The sequence below is a fragment of the Aythya fuligula genome, chromosome 9, assembly GCF_009819795.1.
Source record: "Aythya fuligula isolate bAytFul2 chromosome 9, bAytFul2.pri, whole genome shotgun sequence".
NCBI classification, from domain to species: domain Eukaryota; kingdom Metazoa; phylum Chordata; class Aves; order Anseriformes; family Anatidae; genus Aythya; species Aythya fuligula.
This window is the reverse complement of record NC_045567.1, coordinates 12,089,351-12,109,702: the sequence shown is the minus strand read 5'-3', so window position 1 is coordinate 12,109,702 and position 20,352 is coordinate 12,089,351. Positions and strand designations below refer to the sequence as shown.

At 61.7% G+C, this 20,352-nt stretch overlaps 1 protein-coding gene across 2 annotated transcripts; it reads left to right on the top strand.

Moving 5' to 3' along the window:
- The first annotated feature begins 361 nt into the window (after positions 1 to 361).
- Positions 362 to 16,042, top strand: LOC116492561 (diacylglycerol kinase beta-like). Of its 2 annotated transcripts, XM_032193346.1 has the most exons (25): positions 362 to 495; positions 1,848 to 1,924; positions 2,796 to 2,952; positions 3,194 to 3,268; positions 3,694 to 3,933; positions 4,360 to 4,530; positions 5,224 to 5,273; positions 6,309 to 6,383; positions 6,463 to 6,582; positions 7,370 to 7,487; positions 7,585 to 7,673; positions 8,073 to 8,189; positions 8,268 to 8,366; positions 8,440 to 8,553; positions 8,649 to 8,722; positions 8,855 to 8,929; positions 9,027 to 9,112; positions 9,331 to 9,420; positions 9,608 to 9,768; positions 10,775 to 10,839; positions 11,297 to 11,387; positions 14,128 to 14,329; positions 15,296 to 15,416; positions 15,496 to 15,556; positions 15,789 to 16,042. In XM_032193346.1, the coding sequence occupies exons 1-25, from the start codon at positions 429 to 431 to the stop codon at positions 15,885 to 15,887; spliced, it is 2,694 nt and encodes an 897-aa protein (XP_032049237.1). In that variant the 5' UTR covers positions 362 to 428; the 3' UTR covers positions 15,888 to 16,042. The 2 variants fall into 2 exon arrangements, with proteins under 2 accessions (XP_032049237.1, XP_032049239.1); XM_032193348.1 differs by lacking the exons at positions 3,194 to 3,268; positions 3,694 to 3,933 and having other exon boundaries at positions 2,796 to 2,923; positions 4,367 to 4,530.
- The last annotated feature ends 4,310 nt before the right edge of the window (positions 16,043 to 20,352 follow it).

Here is a 20,352-nt window from a genome sequence, read left to right as displayed (position 1 = left end):
CATCCTCCGGGTGCCAGGAGCAGGGACCAGGCTGCTGCGAGGAGCCGGGCTCCAGCTCCGTGCACCCACACTCTGCCTCCATGGATCCCACCCCTCCATGGGTTCCTAGGTGGGAAAGCACCCGTACTCCCTATTTCCAAGCTCACCAGCCCCGATGACCGTAACTATGGCTGTTTCTCCCCCAGGAGGAAGAGCTGAAGCCAGGAGGAAAGACGTGAGCTGTGGGGACAGCACTATTGACACCGGCCTCTCTTTCTTTACCACCCCAGGGAGGAGGCTGCAGGACGGGCGGCGCTCCAGCAGCAGCTGCTCTGAAGCCCTTGGATCTGCTGCCCACAGGACCGGAGCCCACCGCAGTGCTGATGTGAGCCTGGGCAGCTCCTGGTGTGGTTGTGGGTGGCCGTGGGGTGGCCCCGCTGTGCCCCACGATGAGTGACGGGGGCTGGATCTCGCTCAGCCCGGCCGAGTTTGCCCAGCTCCAGCAGTACACCGACTGTGAGTACCGCGGCTGGCTGACGCCCCTCGGCTCCCTGCCTGTGTTCTTAAGTATCCGGGGATTTTTCCTGTGGGGTTTGGGTCTTTTTGGATGGTGTCGGGGTTCAGGGGGCTTGGCGGGGAACGTCACCCACAGGGGTGCCCAGCCTGCGGGTTTCAAGGGAAGCTCCACCCTGTCCACCTTCCCATGCTGGCACAAAGGAGAAAACCCCAGTTACCCCCACTGGAGGTAGTGAGAGATGAGAGTGGAGCTGCTTTAAAGGAAAAAAGGGCCCTGTCACCACCCTGCAGTGGGGAGGGGACCCTTGAAGCCAGCACTGCCGCACCCAGGAGCGCTGCGGACCCCTTCCCACAGAGCCCCCGCGACGTGGGATGCGGCAGCGCAGACGTGCGCTCGGCTCCATCCTTCCAAAGGCTCCCACATTCGTGAGCAAAACGAAATGCCAGCAAGGAAAGCAGGCGGGCTTTTCCCAAACATGCAGAGCTGCTCTACAGCTCGGCTCGGGTTGCCAGCCCTCTGTGATAATTTTACTTTTGCAGAGAAGGAGTTTTGCTTTTGCAGAGAGCAAATCGTGAGCCTCATAACATTTATGCAATCAGAGAATCACAGAATGGGTTGGGTTGGAAGGGAACTTGAAGATCATCTTATTCCAATCCCCTGCCCTAGGCAGGGACCCCCCCACCAGCCCAGGCTGCCCCCAGCCCCATCCAGCCTGGCCTTGGGCACCTCCAGGGATGGGGCAGCCACAGCTCTTTCCCTTCCCTTCCCTTCCCTTCCCTTCCCTTCCCTTCCCTTCCCTTCCCTTCCCTTCCCTTCCCTTCCCTTCCCTTCCCTTCCCTTCCCTTCCCTTCCCTTCCCTTCCCTTCCCTTCCCTTCCCTTCCCTTCCCTTCCCTTCCCTTCCCTTCCCTTCCCTTCCCTTCCCTTCCCTTCCCAGCAGCAGGGCTTTGACCCCGAGCAGGACGCGGCCGCGGGCAGGGAGGCACGGCAGCACCGCCGGCATCTTGTCCTGCCTCTTCAGAGAGCGGGCTCTGCGGTATTTAATCACAGGCCATAAAACACCATCTGCAGTGCCGAGTCCACGCACAGCGTCTTCGTTTGGTTGATCAAAGTTTGGCAAGCGAGACTCGCTCGGCAAGCAGGGGGCGGCTGCAGCGCGCCTGGCAGCGGCTCCGGAGGGGCTGCTGGAGAAGGAGCTGGTGTTTTGTACAACTGTGAATATCCTTCCCTTCTCCAGACATCGCTCTGCCACCCTTGTGCGATCCCCAAGGGGCTAATCATGGAAATGGAAATGTTTTGAATGCCGGCACGGCTTTCAAGCGTGCAGAAGTGCAATGTCTTTGTCTTCCCCAGACTCCACCAAGAAGCTGAAGGATGTCCTGGAGGAGTTCCACGGGGACGGCGTCCTCTCGAGGTACAACCCCGAACAGGTACGGCCCGTTTCCCTCCAGCCTGCTCGGCCGTGCCGATGCAGGAGATGCTGTAGGGAGCCCCCAGATCCTCAGCTGGCTCCCCAACCCATCCCACCCCCTGCCACCGGGTCCCAGCACTGCAGGACCCTTGCAGAGAGTGTTCTGGGGCATCTCCTTGCCAGGCAGAGGCAGGGAGGGGGGTTTGCTTTCTCCAACCACTTACATACACTTCCCCCAGAGCAAATTATTTTGCTGTTGCCAGTGCAAGGACCCAGCAGGCCCTCCACCTTGTCACGCTTGCCAAGGGAAGGCCAGGGTTATTTTTTTTCAAGAGGTGCTTTTAGAGAGTCGTTAGTGTGCCAGCATGACAGAGCCTTTTCAGAGGGGCTGTAATCACGAGAAACGAGGTGAAATGAGAAAATCCACAGGCTGAATGCAGCGAAGGGGGGGCAGCCAAGCTACCCAGCTATTTAAGCTCACGGTGGGGCTCCAGGATGCCACAAAGGAGATTTCTCTGTGCTGTCCCCAAAAACGCCTCCAGCCCTGGTGGCACCAGCCCTAGGTCCCTTCACATCCTGCGCTCCTGTGGAACAGGCACAGGGCCAGGGGTGTCCCAGGCAGCATGGGGGGGATGTTTCTGCCCTTCTGTTAAACCTCCGGGCTCCTCTGGGCCTTGCCGTGGTGGCCCTTGCCCGCTGCCACCAGTGGGTGTCTGAGGGTTTGTCTGCGGGTGCCCAGCACTGGGGGCTGCCACGTGGAAGCTGGGTGCTGGGGAGGCAGCACCCAGTTTGTGGAGGGGGCCCCACACGCGGCAGCAGGGAGGGCAGGGGGCTCTGCCCCCTCCGTGTGCCCCAGGTCTCCCCCACAGCCTCCCCTCCGCCCTCCCCAGCCCATCGACTACGAGGGTTTTCGGCTCTTCATGAAGACCTACCTGGAGGTGGAGGTGCCCGAGGAGCTTTGCCAGCACCTCTTCACGTCCTTCAAGCGGAAGATATGCCAGGCATCCCCCGAGGCCCAGCGCCAGAGCCCCGGCGTCCCTCAGCTCGGTGCACTCGGTGAGCCGCCTCTGCCCCCGCTGCTGTGTGCCCGGGGGGTGACACCTTCCCCTGGTGGCACAGGGGCAGGGGCCATGGTGGGGACGCTGGGTCCAGCCCCAGCAGGGCTGCCACAGCCTGGATCCGTGCCATCGGCTCCCCCCAGCTCTGCTCTGCAGCAGGAAGGATGGGGCTTTCCCTAGGATGGGGGACCCAGGGGGGCTTCATGGCACTTAATCCTCCACACGTTCAGAGCCAACATCACTTGATGCTGGCATCTCCATCCAGACCGAGCTGGCCTGTGTCCCTGTCACGGCTACCGATGCTGGTGGCCACGAGGTGTCCATCCCCTGTGCGCAGTGGGGTCGTTGGCCAGGGGCTGAGCACCCGACCCGATGGCTCCGTCCCCTGCCTGGTGGATTTGCAGCGTGTGGAGACATCTGCCGAGAGCTATTTAAACTGCAAAACCGATAAGGAAAGCCTGCCCTGGTGCACACAAAGGACGTGCCAGCCCCTTGCACAGCGGTGGTCCTTCCCCCAGGGACATGGTGGGAGCCACCAGCCATGCCAGAGGGTGGGGGGCAGCCGTGGTGTGGGACCCCCAGGCCAGGATGCCAGGCAGCTTGTGGGCAAGCAAAGAGGATGTGGTGGCTAGCAGCCAGCAGCTGGGCGGGCAGGGGGCTCCTGGAGGACAGGGCTAGCGGGGGAGGCAGACAGGTGCCCCACGCCCATGGGGATCCATCCTTTTTGCAGGGATCAACGGGAAAACGCTGCTGAGTGCCCTCGGGCGGCACACGGCTGAGCCCAAGGGCTGCCACAGTGGCACGGCCGAGCCACCGCCAGCATCCCTGAGCCCGGCATCCATCGCCAACGCCTCGCCCAGCTGGTCCCGGTCATCCTCCCAGAAGTCCACCACTGGCACCCCCTCTGCTCACAACTCCTCAGGGTCTTCAAAGGTCTCGTCGGGTTCCCTGCTCAGCCCACAGTCGCCAGGTGAGCTCGGCCAGGGCTGCGCAGGGGATGGGTGGCAGGGTGGCTCCTGCAGGTCCCCAGGGCAGCGGCAGTGACTTTCCCAACCGGGCGGCTCCCCAGAGCCTCAATACCTTTGCTTTGCACACCGATGCCAACGGTCCTGAGCCACAGAGCCGCTGCCACTCAATGTCTTAATTACCTGGCAGCAGTTCCTAGGGAGAGAGGTGTTAACGAAGTGACTCACTGCTGCGCTGGGAGCGAGCGTCCATTTGCTGCAGGTGACACCGGCAGTGCCAGCGTGGGTTGTCCCCTTCCCTGGGGACGGGTGTCATCGCTCAGCCCCACATCCACCCATGCCACCCGAGTCCTGTGGAGCACCCCGGAGAATCCCGCAGCCCCCTCCTGGACGTGCAGCCCTAATTCTCTCCCCTCCCTCCCTGCCTGCAGGCTCGAGGAGCTCAGAGAAGAGGTTGCCCTTCAGCCTCCGGAAAAGCCACAGTGCCCTGAAAGCTGCCCCCACGCACGCCCCGGCCTCCCTGGCTCAGGTGGTCTACTTGAAGGACATTGTCTGCTACCTGTCCCTGCTGGAGAGGGGACGGGCAGAGGACAAGCTGGAATGTAAGTGGGACCCCAGGGGCCACAGGCTGCCAGTTACTGGGTGAACTGGGAGGAACTGGGGGGAACTGGTTCCTGGAGGAGGTGCAAGGGCCAGATACGCTGCGTCCTCCTCTCCCATCACCCCTGCCCCAGGTCAGGCCATGGCAGAGATGAGACCATGGGATGTTTTCCCAAAAAAGAGCAATATTTCAAAGAGGGAGACAGTGAAGTGCGGGTGTTTGCTGCTGATCACACCGAGGGATCGTTTCAGACGTGACGTTGTAATTAACTGATGGGCGCCACGCGCTCCGCTGGGGACGAGCTAGGCTGGCTGCAAGCCTGCAGGGCTAGAGAACAAATGTGGGGCTAGAATTAAACCCTTGTGATCCCTGCTTTTGTCCACCACCCAGTTTTATTCCCTGGTATTCCCTGGGTTAATGGCTGGGTTAATGGTGTTGGCTGTGGGTGCTGAGGATGCTGAGCAGGGTCCTGCCATGACCCTTCCCACCAGGATCCCAGAGGAAGGCATGGGCACAGGCTGCAGCAGCCCCACGGGTAGGTGTGTGGCCTGGCATACATTTATCTTTCCCTCCTGTTGGAAATTCAGACCCTTCCCCGAGGAAAAGAAGGGACAGGAGCACGCGGTGTGGGGCAGCAGGGCATGGGGGGCCATGGGCCAGGTCCAACCTGCCACGGCTTTTCTTCTCCCTTCAGTTATGTTTCGCCTCTATGACACCGATGGGAATGGCATCCTGGACAGCTCGGTAAGCCCAAGGGGAGAAGCCTGGGGTGATGCAGGGTGTCCTCTCCACGGGTGCAGGCGGGCTGGTGCAGGGCAGGCTGGTGGCACAGAGGATGAAGGCAGGACAGGATAAGACAGGACAGGACAGAATGCAATACAATACAATACAATACAATCATTAGGGTTGGAAGAGCCCTCCAAGATCCTCTGGTCCAACCACCCCCCTACCACCAACGTCACCACTGAACCCTGTCCCCAAGCACCACGTCCAACCTTTCCTTGAACACCCCCAGGGACGGGGACTCCACCACCTCCCTGGGCAACCCGTCCCAGTGCCTGACTGCTCTTTCTGAGCAGAAATGTCTCCTCATTTCAACCTGAACCTCCCCTGGCACAGCTTGAGGCCATTCCCTGGTCCTATCACTGGTTACCTGTGAGCAGAGGCCGACCCCCAGCTCCCCACAGCTTCCTTCCAGGCAGTTGCAGAGAGCAATGAGGTCTCCCCTGAGCCTCCCCTTCTCCAGACCAAACCCCCCCAGCTCCCTCAGCCGCTCCTCACAGCACTTGTGTCCCAGGCCCTTCCCCAGCTCCATAGCCCTGCCCTGGACACGCTCCAGGGCCTCGATGTCCTTCTGGTAGAGAGGGGTCCAAAGTCACAGAGCGTGCTCCTGCTCTGCAGCATCTGGCAGCAGCTAAAAAAAAAAAATCACCCACGGCCAATGCTGGTTCCAAGTCAGGTGCCTGTATTTGAGAAAAGGAAATTTAGTGCACAGGGAAGAAAAAAAGAACAACAACAACAAAAGTGATGTTTTCTCTGTTTTCTGCGGGTATTTCCCTCAAAACCCCTTGTTTTGCCAGGGTGGGTTTTCCAATGGATAACCCAGTGCAGTTTTTGGGGTGGGTTCTCTGAGCAAAAAGTAGCTCCCTGCCGAGAGCTGGGATGCTGCCAGCCTGCGGCTTGCGTGGGTTTGTGCCCAGGGCAGCCTTGGGCACCTCAGTGCCTCTAAGGCCTGCGGCTGCCCCTTACCTCCCGGCGTGGCCGTGTCCCCGTGCACAGGAGCTGGATCGTATCATCAACCAGATGGTGCACGTGGCCGAGTACCTGGAGTGGGACTCCACCGAGCTGAAGCCCGTGAGTGCCCAGCTGGGGCCCGGGGGGACTCGGGGCCGCGCGCCGCAGCGCTGTGCCACCGCCTCTCCCCGTCCCACAGATCCTGAAGGAAATGATGGAGGAGATCGACTACGACCACGACGGGAACGTGACGCTGGAGGAGTGGATCCGGGGCGGCATGACCACCATCCCCTTGCTGGTCCTGCTGGGCATGGAGACGGTGAGGCTCGCCCTCACGCTGCCGCCGGGCCCTCTCAGAGCACCTGGAGGAGGCCGCGGCGCCAGGAGCCACGGGAGGGCAGCCTCCCCTCGGCAGCCCACATGGGCCTGGCTTTGCTCCACACCATCGCAGCGTGCTGCAGTTCCACGCATGTTTAACCCAGGAGACGAGCACCCAAAAAAATGCCAGGTCGCTCTGCTGGGGCGGGATCCCAAGAGCAGAGCTCGGGCAGTTTCCACCCTCTTTATTTCCCTTTCCCATTTTTTCGTCCTGCCAAGCTTCGTGTCTGCAAGGTGCATCCAAGTCCCTGGACGCCTTATGACAGTTTGCAGGGAAAGTTTGGGCTTTTTGCCAGTGCTGGGGTTTGCTTTCTATGGAGACGCAAGCAGGCAGATTTTCAGGCAGGAAAACTCAGCCCACTTAAGTGGGTCCTGGGAAGTATTTGCGCCCAGATTTAGGAGATGTGCTCATCCAGCGAGGGTTTCAGCTGGCTTTATTTGCTCTCCCTGCTCAGCAAGCAGCTTTGCATGGCAAATAAAGTAAAGACGACGTGAAGCTGCTTGCAGGGAGACAGTGTCTGGTGGGGGTGATGTGACGGGCACGTGGTGGCAGTGCCCTGGCCCCAGACGTGGCATCACCTGCAAAGTGTCCCCGCTGCCTGGCCAGGAGCTGAACATCCCCGGGGAGATGTGCCGAGCACTGGGGGCAGCATGGGTGCGGGGGGGACATCAGGGAGGGAAAGGGAACAGGGAATGACCCCCCCACTCTCTGCCCTGTTGCCCTGCAGAACGTGAGGGACGACGGGCAGCACGCCTGGAGGCTGAAGCACTTCAAGAAGCCTGCCTACTGCAACTTCTGCCGCACCATGCTGCTGGGCGTCCGCAAGCAGGGCCTCTGCTGCTCCTGTAAGTCACCTCCCCAGGATGTCCCAACACCCCATCCCCGCCGGCGCCCAGCAGGGCACCCAAGGCTCATGCTCGCCTCCTCCTTCCCTCCTGCCAGTCTGCAAATACACCGTCCACGAGAGGTGCGTGTCCAAAGAGATCGCCTCCTGCATCAGCACCTACGCCAAGTCCAAGAGAAACACCAATGTGAGTAGGTGGCCGGCGCACAGCATCTCTCTGGCCCTTCCATCTCCTGCCCCACAGTGTCCTGCCTGTTTTGTTGTGTGTGTGTGTGTTTTTTTTTTTTGTGATTTTTTTACTCCCTGGGGTTTGCAGCTCTTGCATGTTCCCAACCTCGGGAGCCCCATCCCTGGCTTGGTTCCACAGGGGAGCAGGAGCTTGGAGGGGGCCGGTGGCCCCCGTGTGCTGCACAGGGCAGCAGAGACCTGTCGTGGCTGTGCCAGGGGTTGTTTTGGGAAGGGCAGTGCCAGCATGCACCCCTGTGAGACAGCCCCCATGAATCCCAAATCCAGGAGGCAGCCACAGAGCCAGAGAGGAGGCTGGAGGGCTTGTGACTGTAGCATTCCCCCCCCACACCTCTCGCAGGTGATGCAGCACACCTGGATCGAGGGCAATTCCCCCGTCAAGTGTGACCGGTGCCACAAGAGCATCAAGTGCTACCAGGGCATCACTGGCCTGCACTGCGTCTGGTGCCAAGTCACTGTGAGTGGGCAGGGGCAGGTGGGCTGGGGGGGGCTGTGCTGTGCCGCCACCCCCATGACACCTCTCCTTGCCCCCCAGCTCCACAACAAATGCGCCTCTCACGTGAAGCCGGAGTGCGACGGGGGCCCGCTGCGGGACCACATCCTGCTGCCTTCCTACATCTGCCCGGCGGTCCTGGTACGTGGCCCCACACCCAGCCCACTGCCCTGGCCCCACGGCCTCCCCACCCACCCCTCGCCCCGTCCCCCAGGAGCGGCAGTCCCACTGCCGGAGGTCTGAGAGCGACTCCCCCGCCGGCACCAGCCCCGAGGACAGCCAGAGCTTCAAGTTCAACGCCACCACGGCGGATGGGCAAGGTCTGCAGGTAGGGTCCGGCACCGGGCCACGGGCAGCCCTTCTGGGCCAGGCCCTGCAGGGGCCAGGCGTTTGCAGCCTTCGTGCTTTCTTTCTGCCTCGTAGATCAGCCCCAGGCCCGGGACGCACCCCCTGCTGGTGTTTGTGAACCCCAAGAGCGGAGGAAGGCAAGGGGAGCGGTAGGTGTGCCCCTGTCCGGGGACGGCATCCCTCCCTGACCCCACCGCCGGGGTCTGCGTCCCGTTGGGATGCCCCAGCCGCCAGCTGTGGACCCTCCTCCGTGGCATCCCTCGCTCTCTCTCTTTCCCCAGGGTCCTCCGAAAGTTTCACTACCTGCTCAACCCGCGGCAGGTGTACAACCTGGACCGTGGTGGGCCCACTCCTGGGTACGGAGGTGCCGCGGCCACCGGCAGCCACCCCAACCCTACCCCGGCACCCCCCTGCCCTGCTCCGTGACCGCCTTTCTCTCTTCGCCCCGTCCAGGCTGAGCTTTTTCCGGGACACTCCGGATTTCCGCATCCTGGCCTGCGGAGGGGATGGCACCGTGGGCTGGATCCTGGACTGCATAGGTGAGCAAGCAGCGGGGACACCGTCTGACACCTAGCCTGGCTCCTGCAGAGCGTCCGTCCCCGTATCCCCTGCAAGAGCTATGCCTGGGCCCTGCCACCCCAAACAGCCCCTGGGCTCTGCTGGCATGAGGAGGGACATCCAGAGGAGCAGGGAACAAGCCCAGCCTGGGCGCTGCCCCTCCAGCGCTGCCCCAGATCTCTTTCTCCTTGCTCTGCAGACAAGGCGAACCTGCTGAAGCACCCGCCGGTGGCTGTGCTGCCCCTGGGGACAGGCAATGACCTGGCCAGGTGCCTGCGCTGGGGAGGAGGTGAGGCTGTGCGAGCGTTGCCCTGGGGGGATCCAGCCCAGGGGTGCCCCTGCATGTGCCCATGGGGTGCCATCGCGGGGCAGCACCTCTCTGGTAGCTCCCCCACCAGCCCCAGAAGCACGCAGCACAGCTCTGCTCCCCTTCACCCTCCTCCACCCTCCTCCAAGGCCTCTTCTGTCCCGTCCAGGCTACGAAGGAGGCAGCCTGATGAAGGTCTTGAAGGACATCGAGCACAGCACTGAGGTGATGCTCGACCGCTGGCAGATAGACGTGATTCCCAGCGACAAGGAGGTCAACGGTGACCCCGTCCCATACAGCATCATCAACAACTACTTCTCTATTGGGGTGGTGAGTAGCAGGGCCACCCGAATGAGGCTGGCCAGAGCAGGAGCCCTGCAGAGCGCCCCGGCACAGCCACAGCCCCAAACCTGCCTGGCTCAGGGCTTTTGGGGTGATCCCTCCGCCCCTGGGAAATGCTCCTCAGCTGGAGCGAGGCAGCCCAGGATGCCAGTTCCCACCACCTGTACCCCCCTGCTCAACCCCAAAATACTCTGAGGCAGCTAAAAACACCTCTGGTGCCCAGCTAGGGGCCTGGAGGTGCCACCTCTGTGAGGGCACCGCTAGACCCTGGCTCCTCGCTGCACCCAAAGGGCCGGAAGCCCTATGCTCCCCAGAGCCCTGTGCCATCGCAGCCAGCCCCAAAAAGCCAAGCTGAGCACAACGTGGGAAAGCAGGAGCAGGGAGCAGGCTCCCTATCACCTCCTCTGCTCTGGGGTGCCGGGTGGTGGGCAGGGAGCCTTTGGGTTGCAAATGGCCCCTGAGCTGGGCTCAACCTTGGGCTTCCCCGCGTCCCCCCGCCCTCTCTCGGCAGCATTTCCACTTGGAGCCTCCATGAGGAGGGAAGGAGGCCAAGTGTGCTAATTGTGCCTCGCTTAACGAGCCCATTCAAAGCTCCGCAAGCAGCCCTGGCCGAGGCTGCCCTCTCAGTTACATGGGAAGTGCCCGCAGCAGTCCTGAGCCCCTCTAACAAGCCGCCACCTCGTCTGCTTCCAAGGCCCACGTGTGGCTCTGCAGCAGTGCGGGGCACCCCCCGTACACCCCCAAAATGTTTCCCGATGGCATCGGGAGCCTCATCCCAAAGCCAGGCCCCTTTGTCCTGCTGGAGCAGTGCCCAGCTCCGTGCTGGGGCTGCATGGCCTCAGGTGGTGCGAGTGGGGCTGCCCCACAGAGAGCCGCGTGCTGGGGGCGAAGCACCGAGCTCCCGCACCCCATTGCACACACGGGGAGGGGGGGCTCTATTTCCCAGCCCTCTCACTACCGTGCTGTGGGTATCTCTGCCCTCCTCTCTGTGCAGGATGCCTCCATTGCCCACCGCTTCCATGTCATGCGAGAAAAGCACCCTGAGAAATTCAACAGCAGGTAAGCGCTGCCCGGCTGCCCTGCCACCGCCGTGGGGCTGCCCGGGGTCCCCTGGCACAGAGGGGATGTGCTGGAGCCCCCTCCCCTCCCACCACCTCTCGCAGGCTCCTCTTGCCCCTCTCCCCATGGGACGGGGCAGTTCACATGGCAGGCTGCTTGAACTTGGCAGCGCATCTGCCTGCGTTCATCACGCTTTGTAATTAGCGAGGAATTCAGGACCAGCAGGAGCAGGCTGTGCGGCGAGGGCAGGGCAGGGAGCAGGTCATGGCTAGCCGTGGTCCTGCCAGAGCTTCTCAGAAATGGCTCTGCTGGGGGAGGCCAGGGGAGGCAGGGGTGGCTCACGTCCCCACTGCGGTGGCTCCAAAAGGGTCTTGCAGCCCCTCTCGCTGCTGTTTGCGGGGCTGGGGGGGAGCTGCCGGCCCCAAGGAGGATGCTCTCGCTGCTCCTTGCACCCCAGGATGAAGAACAAGCTGTGGTACTTCGAGTTCGGCACGTCAGAAACTTTCGCCGCCACCTGCAAGAAGCTCCACGACTACGTCGAGGTGGAGGTGAGCTTCCAGGAAGGGGCCTGGCTCCGTCTGGGAAGATGTTTTTTTTGGGGAGGTTTCGCCAAGGTCTCTCAGTCGCTGTCCTTGGAGCTTCGGGGAAAGGGTGCTGGGACAGCTCTGACACCCCGGGGTGGTGGCAGGACCTGAGTGTCCCCCTGTGGGACAGGCGTGTACAACACCCAAACCTCTGCAGCCAGGCTGATAACGATCAAAATAATTAATTAACCAAATAATTAACGATTAAATTAGCAAAGAGCAGGAGCAAGAGTTCCCGCTTGTCCAAGCTGAAGCATCCCACAGACCTGCCACCCACCTCAACAGCTCCCTGTGCCGAAGTCCCCTCGTCCCCTGCCCTCTTTGCTGGCACACCGAGGGAGCAGCCCTTGGTGCTCCCCGTGGGATGTGCTCAGCGGCAGCGTGTTGGGGAGGGTCTCCAGGGGCCGGGCAGGTCCAGGGGAGAATTTTGTTAAAGTCTGTGCGTCGGCGAGGCGGCTGCTCTGCAAACACAGCCCGCAGCTCCAGCGAGGAGCTCGCTGCAAGGCCAGCCAGCTGCAGGCAGAAGAATAGCCCTGTATTTTTCCCCTTCCAGCTGAATTTGAGAGTGTGCCTGGAATATTCTCTCTGTAAACTCCGTGTCTGCTCACAGCCGTCTTTGGATTACATGGAAACAGCCTTTAATTAGAGGAGGGAGGAGGGACCGCTGCGTGCCAGCGGTTGCTAAGAGCTCTGTCATTTTGCAGTTTGCATTGGTGGGGTTTGTGCTGGGCTTTGCTGCAAACTTCCGGCTCGCCTTATCTCTGCGTAAATGCCCCCTTTTAGAACTGATTCTCAAGGGCTACAGGAAAAAAAAAAAAAAAAAAAAAAAAAAAAAAAAAGAAGAAAATAAAACACAACTGGCCGCGCTACACATGGAGCTGTTAGTGAGCGTGGCATGGGCATCCCGGGCAGCCAGGAGAGCTGCTGAGTGCGAGGAGTGTGTGAAGAGAGGTTTTAAAGCCTGTGTCTACACGGGGAGCTCCAGCCCCTGCTAAATCCTGCAGGGCTCCAGTTCTGCCCTCCAGATGAGACGGGGCAGGAGCTCCTGCCTTGCGCTGCCCCATCAGCTGCTAGCGCCACGCACGCAGGTGCCCAGGAGGGTGAGACCCCAGCCCCAGGGCTGGAGGATGCCCCTGGTGCTCCTGCCGTGCTGTCAGGAAAGCGTTAACCCAGCAGCTTTTTAAGTTGAAAGTAGCAGCAGCCCGTCCTCCCTCCAGCTCCGAGGCAACTGTCATCCGTGCAGAGAAATGGCAGTTTTGTTTTGGAAATTGGCACTCGCTGCGGTACAGCTCCTGGAAATGAATTTGCTTTTTCCCCAGCTGCAAATTTCTACTTCCAGTGTCGCTGCCAGCACGCCGTCAGCTGCCCCAGCTCAAAGAGCCCATTGTAGCACGCTGGCATGCAAACAGAGGAGGGCTGCAGAGGGAGAAACTGCTCCTGCTCGCTGGCCCCGCGCCAGGGTGCGGGTGTGCGGCAGCGTGCCCATGCCCGCAGCCCCCCAGGACTGCACCCCCAAGTCCCTTGATGGATTTGTGGAGGTGCTGCTGTGGGTGAGGTGCTCAAAGCCCATGGGAATTAACACCTGGGGTCGGGGAGGGGGCGAGGCTCTGCCCAGCCAGAGCACGGGGTGCGTCGTCCGCAGCGCCGCGAGGAATCGCGGGCCGCTTGCTCAGCGTCCGCTGCTCGAAGCCTCAGTCCCACAAGTCGTGGTGTTATTAAAACGTGCTGGGAAATAAGTGAAACCCAGCCTCAGAGAGACATTTTTTTGCAAACCAGGAGATGATTCCTGCCTTTTGCTTTCACGGCGAGGCTAAAAATAAGATCACGGACACAAGGGGAGGCAGAGGAGATCTGAACAAACAGAGATGCTCACTTGTGTGTGCGCCCATCTCTGCCGGCCAGCAAGCTCAGCTACTGAGGAGTGCTTATAGAAAGTGTATTAAAAATAAGCTTGAAACCTTCACTCAGCTCAAGCAAAACAACAGGAGTCAAAGCAGCAACAGGGTTTTATCAGCCAACTCACATTCCTCTTGGCAAAGCAACACAGGGAGCAGAAATTCCTTCACATCACCAAAATGCAGGGAAAATGTGCCGGTGTTTGCTGAAGTGTAGCCTAGCAGGTAGGGAGCAGATGCTTGGAAAGAAATACAGATGCTTCAAGGAAAATACAGATGCTCTAGCGAAAATGGAGTTGAAAGTGAGAGACGGCTGCTTCCTACGGCAGTCCTGACTTCAGAGGGGTGCAGACAGAAGAGCTCTTGTTTCCTCAGACCTAAGGCTCCATCCTCCGTGGTGGAGGACGAGGTGAATGCCGTGTGCTGGGCGTCCTGAACGCAAGACCTGCAGTGAAGGGCTGCGTTGCCACATCTGCTACCCCCAGCCATGCAGGGCAGCCACAGCCACCAGATATTTCACCTTTTTTAGGGTGCTTTCAAATCCATCGGTCCTGCCGTGTGAGCGTGAAGTGCCGGACACCGGCCTGTGCACCAAAACTGGACATTTTTCCTCCATCACCTTTCTTGTAATCCCTTCCCAGAGTCATTTCTTGTTCCCGACAAGGCGAACGGTTTGGAGTTAGCCACACTCTGGGGTTTGCAGAGCTCAGGTGGGGCAGGGGGAAGGGGGAGGCTCATGCTGGAGGAGCTCACCAGGTTTTTATGGGGCTGGGCTGGTCCTGCTTGCTCAGGTGTCTTGTGTCTGGCAGTGTGACGGGACCCTGCTGGACCTGAGCACCACTTCCCTGGAGGGCATCGCTGTCCTCAACATCCCGAGCATGTACGGCGGCTCCAACCTCTGGGGTGAGACCAAGAAGCAGCGCGGCTACAACCGGGTGAGCAAGAAGGCGCCGGAGAAGCTGCACGCCACGGTGGTCACTGATGCCAAGGAGCTCAAGTTCTGTGCACAGGGTGAGTGGGGAGGTCCTGAGGGGGCCCAGGGAGGGCTCCCTGCGAGCTGGGGAGGGCAGGGGGCTCTGCCCACCCTGGCCTCACTTCTCCAGGGCTGCTGGTGCCGAGGAGGGGCAGGAAGCTGCAGAACTGGCACAAGAGGCTTTTTTTTAAGCTTCCCTCTGCCACAGTGCCATCAGCCTGGCTGGCTTCTTGCGGGAACGGCTCATTCGCTGCGAGCTCCAGGTCCCGGAGCCAGGGCACCTGCAAGTTGCAGAGGGAAAAAAGCAGCCCTGCAGTCCCCGGGGGCACCGTGCCCGCCTCGTACCCCTGCCCAGCACCGTGCCTGCGCCCCGGCCACCTTCTCGCAGCTTCTGCCTTGTTACACCCAGCACCGATGTGCAAAGTGTTGGTGGGGGGCCCGTGCTGGGACCTGGGTGCTGTTTCAGGCAGGGAGATTTACACTCCTGAGATTTTGTGGGAGCTGCCTGCCCGACACGGGGCACTGAGCCTATCGGCTGGGGGGGCTCGGGCGAGCTTGGGGGGCTGGGCTGTGTGCAGGAGTGCTCAGGCCACCCATGAATGAAAGCCAGACGGGCTCAGGATGGAGAGCTCAGACTCGGACAGTTTCCTGGGCCGGAGGCAGCCTGCCAAACCCAGGGGACAAAGCAGGAGCTTTGCTGTAGGCTCTGCTCTGGAGCCAGACCCCGTATTTTGCTGCTGTAGGCAGACGGCTGGCTGTGCCCTCCTCCGGCCAGTGCTGCTTGCTCACAGTCCAGCTCCAGAAGGGGGCTTTTTGGCACTGGGCTTGATGTTAAATCACTTTGAAAAAATGAGCACGCTCTCACTAGCCACCTGAGGAGCATCCCTGGGGGCTGGTGCTGCTCCAGGGCCTCACTGTCAGCCAGACAAGGCGCAGAGGGGATGCCCCAAGCAGGGATGCAGGAATGGGACGGTTCAACCCCAACTCATGTCCCTCTCTTGCAGACCTCAGCGACCACCTGCTGGAGGTGGTGGGGCTGGAGGGCGCGATGGAGATGGGGCAGATCTACACAGGGCTGAAGAGCGCAGGAAGGAGGCTGGCCCAGTGCTCGTCTGTCACCATCAGGTATTTGTCCCTGTCCCGGCAGAGCGCCCAGCGGGCAGCGAAAGCTGGCACCTGCGTGACCCTGCGCTCTTTCTTGCAGGACCTCCAAGCTGCTGCCCATGCAGGTGGACGGCGAGCCCTGGATGCAGCCCCCCTGCACCGTGAGTCCCCGGGGAAGGGGCGGCGGGGCCGGGGGTGGCTCAGCTCCCGGGGCTTGGTGCAGGGAGGCTCCGTGCCCCTGCTCCTGGGTGCTGAGTTGCTCCTTCCCAGGCTGGCTGGGGTTGCTCTGTGGGGCCCCTGAGTCAGGGGATGCTCGGTGCCCGGCCAGAGCGTGACTCACCCCTCAGCTGGTTGGGAGCTGCTCGCCGATCTGTGCTCTTCGTTTATTTTTAGGTCAAAATTACACATAAAAGCCAAGTGCCGATGCTGCTGGGCCCTCCCCAGAAGAGCAGCTTCTTTTTCCTGAAGAGAAGAAACCGAACTCGAGATTAACCCGTGCGCAAGGAGCTGCAGTCCAGAGGCACCCCGATGTCCCAGGGCTGGCAACCTTCATCTCCGCGCCTCTCCTGACCCCTCTCTCTGCTTTGGAAACGCCGCCTTGGAAAGCAGACCCAGGCTGCGAGGGGCAGGAGGGGCTCCCGCTCACCCCCAGCCCCCACACCGCGGTGGGGGGACGAAGCCACCCCAGCCCCGTGGGGATGCTTTGCCCTGGGAGGGGCTCAGCGGCTCCTTCCCAGCCACCACGGGCGTTTTCTGCAGCCGGGAGCAGAGCGATGGGCACAGGCAGCCGGGCGTGCAAGGAGCGCGTTCGCTGGAGCAGCGCTAGGACTGTTTTTTTTTTTCCTTTCCCTTAATTTAAATAACTGCCCCCTTCCTCCCGCAGAGCTGCAAACGAACGTGCTCCTAAGGAAAAAAGCCAAGCTTCACTTATTTATTTGTAACCCTCCCGAAGGACACTTGGTGTTTTGCTGCACTGGCTTTCTGTCCACCAGACCTGCGCATCCGAGAAGTTATTTATTTTCGTAGCCCAGGGGAGACGGCATCCTGACCCTTGCTTCCCTCGCTGCCACCAGAGCAGGCTTTCCATGCCTTCGGCTAGCTTTTCTGGGTTGTTTTGAAGCAGATGCAAATGCAGTGTTCGCTCTCAGCCCTGGAAGCTGCTTCAGAGAGCACAGCCTGTGGGGCAGGTTGTGCAGGGATAGACCGTGTTTGGGACCTGGGACGAGCCCAGGGCAGAGAAAAGGAGTGGGCATTGGGGTGTGGGAATGGCCAGGAGGGACCTCCTGGGGAGCTGCCAGCCCCCAGCAAACCCCAGCTCCGGGTTGGGCTTTGCGTCTGGGTTTGTATTTATGTATTTATTTAACATGTTTGGGGCGGGGGGAGGCTCCAGGGGTCGCTTCCCTTTTACGAGGTGAGGTTGGACACGAATGCCACCCCCTTTCTTGCTGACCGTCCTGCCAGTGCTGCATATGTGGCACCTCTTGCCTTTTTTGGGGTGGCTCGATGGGGAGCTCCCCATTGCCCCAAACCTCCCAGCTCGTGCAGGAGGCTGGGGACAGGTGCTCGGCAGCTCCTCTCCCTGGGAAGTGTCCCCTTTTTGCACGTCCCCAGCTGCTTCACCAGGACAGTGCCCTCCCAGTGGGGACCAACGCTGGGTCCAACGCTTGGACACTGCTGGGTCGCTGCGAGGAGCAGCGGGAGCAGCCAGCCATTGGTTTTGTCACAGCCACGTCTCTCCCTGAGCCACCCCAAAGCCAAGGACGCAGACCTGAGACCCAGCTCTTCTTCCAGGACACAACGGGGACAGAACAGCGGACACGGCCACGGAGGATGCCGTGGTCTGGGTGCATTCCCTGGCTCACAGCAGCAGGACCAAAGCCTAGGAAGGCTTGCTGCCTTTCCTGCAGGCACCAGCTGCCCTGCACACTGGAGCGTGGCTCCCAAATCAGCCTCCACTCCCCAGCAGCTCCCCCGTACCCAGTGGGGTGCCCTGCTCTGCTGCCATCGTTATGTTTCAGAGTTAACAGCGAGCTGAAAGGGAGTCGTTCGTCATCCTCCTCGGGTACAGACACGGTGGCTGCACGTCCTGTGCAAGCCCCTGGGTGGGAAGCGATGTCCAAGGGCAGCGGCCAGCGCACACGAGCGTGTCCCCCGCAGCTTGTAAATGTGCCCCCCCCCCCCTCCCCTTAGCCAGGGCGGCCGTTAATGAGTAGCCAGGTGGCGGTGTATGGGATGCGCGCCAAAATAAACCCCAGTTCTCATGAAAGCGCAGCCTCCATTTCTCCATGCCCCTCCTTGATGTTATCTGGGAATCTCAACACTGGCATCTGGGGAGGATTAAATCAAAAAAAACAAGAGAAGAAAAAAAAATAAAATCCAAACCTCCGCCGGCAGCCTGGGCAACAGGGGCTCTGCTTGGTGTGACAAGACATGAGATCGGGGCCATATGTAGCAGCAGATTTGGCTCCTTTTCCCCGCCTGCTGGGCCTGGACCTGTTGTTTGTGCCGTGGCTTTGTGCCTGGAGGAGAGCAGCAGGTTTTTTCTCCGCAGACCTGATCCTTGCACCCGGTCCCGCTTCACTGGGCTCACGCTCCGGGCAAAGAGCAGCACGCGGGCCGTCTGCTGGGCTCTTGTGCTGGCGGTGGCAGCGGAGCCGAGGCAGCAGTGCTCTTTTGACTCCTGTGCCCCGCAGGACACGATAACCCCCCCCGTGTCACTGCGATGGTGACGCACCAGCACCGGTCTGCCAGGGCTCTGCTGGGGACGTCCTCTCCTGGTGGCAGCGAGGCGCACGGCGGCGCTCCTGGGGTGTGCCTGAGCCCCAAAACTGCCACCTCCTCCATGGGACAAAGGCTTGGGTCTGCCCCCACTGCCATGCCAAGGGCATGAAGCAATGGGGTCGGTGGCTGACTAGGGCCTGAGGCCAGCAGCACAAAGTTCTGCCCCCTGGGGACCCGCAGGGATGGGGGCAGCAGCCGGCCTGTGGCAGCCCAGAGGAGGAGCACACCGCGTGGTGCTTCGGGCCCCCAAACCCTCTGTCCCCCTCGGTGTCACCCCCATTGGTACCCCAAAGGCTGCAGGGCACAGTGGGGTCCCTACCCTCCCCCGGGGGGGCTCCAGCTCTGGGCTCCCACCGTGTCTGCAGCACTGCCCGGTCCTGAACGTCGTGTCCCCGGGACCTGGCCAGGAGTGGGGGCCCCACTTTTGGGAAAGGAAAGGGGCCGTGCCCCACAAAGGACACCCAGGTGGCGGGATTTCCTGCGGCACGACAGAGCCGCGCAGCCCAGCTGTGTTCGTCGGGAGGTGCGATGGGCTCAATTTGGAGGCTGTGATTTGTTGTTTTGTTGTGGGGTTTGTTTGTTTGTTTCCTGAGTAGGTTCTAAATTTAGCAGGCACCGCTCACCATCCCTCTTTTGATGGGGCTGCCCGGCAGCTTCAGCTTTTCCCAAGGCACCACGAGGAGAGCCCAGGGCACCCTGGCACCTGGCCCTGCTCGGGTGCAGCCTGGAGGGAAGGGCAGGGCCAGGTGGGCCCCCAGGAGCACCCCCCACGTGTGTCCCCAGCACACAGGCACCTCACTGCTGGGGCATCGTGGCAGCTCCCCTCTTCCACGCAGGGCACGGCAGGAGACGAAGTGCCTGCAGCTCCCAGCATCATCCCTGGGGAGCAGTGGTGGCCCTGGAGGATTCCAGAAGCTCCCCACTATGCCAACAGTCTCACAAAAAAATCCCTGAGATGTGCTGGGCAGCCATCCTTAGGCACCCACAACCCCACGACCCCCTGAGGATTTCAAAGCAGCCAGGGCCATGGCATGCAGAGAGGCTCCCAAAGGTCTGGGCACCCTTCTGGGATGCAGGCAGGAGGCTCCACTCCTCCCCAATCCAGTGAGACGGCAACTGCTGAGCTCTCCCTCCATTTACCCTTCCCTATTGATGGGGGCTTGTCTCAGCCTTGCTCTGCAACAACAGCGGAGCCTCGCACAGGTTGTGGAGCATGGCAGCAGATTGCTGTGCAACCGGCTGCAGAGAGATGGGGAAACCGAGGCACCTGGCCGGGAAATGCTGTGGTGGGGATACAGGCAACCCACGGCTGCCAGACTGCCGAGCCCCTGGCAATCCTAGGAGGGCTGTATGAGAGCCGCAGGTCTGTTTGGCAAGGGGGGGTTGACCCACTTGCAGAGAAACCTTCTCTCCCGGGCGCCCCTGCTCCTGCTCTGCCCTCCCCACAGCCCCAGAGCCCAGCCGGGTGGGAACTGCTCCCCACGGGCCCCTCCAAAGGCTCCTTCCCAAAGGCAGCCCTGGCTGCAGGCTGCCTGGAGGGGAAGAAAAAAAAGCAAAAGGGGGCAGTCAGAGTGGATCGGGCCAGGCTCACGGCAGGGGGCTGCTAGGGAGCCCCCTCCTGCAGGGAGAGACCCCCGGCACAGCATCCCCACCGCTGTGCAGGGGTCCCACAGGCAGCCTGAGGCCTGCAGCCCACCCAACTGCAGGGCTGCGCGGCAGGTGCTCAGGGCACCCCGGATCCGGCCATGGGGCTGTCCCCCCCGCCCCCTATACCCCACCCCGTGCCCCCTTTCGGCCCCCCCCCGGGGCAGGCGGCGGCCCCTTTAAGCGCCGAGCTGCCCCCGCCCCGCCCGCCGGCCCCTTCCCCCTTTTCTATTTTTTTATGAATGAAAAACGGCCTCGGCGGGGCCACGCAGAGCGCGCCGCGCCCATTGGCTGCCGCGCGCCCCTCCCACCCCGCCGGCCTCAATGGGGCCCTGGGAGCGGCGAGGGGGCGGGCTCTCGGACGCCCTCCGACCAATCGCAGGGCGAGGAAGCCGGGGCGGCGGCGCCCCATTGGGCGGTGCCGAGGGTAAACAAGCGGCGCTGGGCGGGGCGCGGCGGGGGCCGCTCGCTCGGGGGCTGGGGGCCGGCGCAGAGCGGAGCGCGGTGCCCGCTGCCCGGGCGAGGAGCGGCG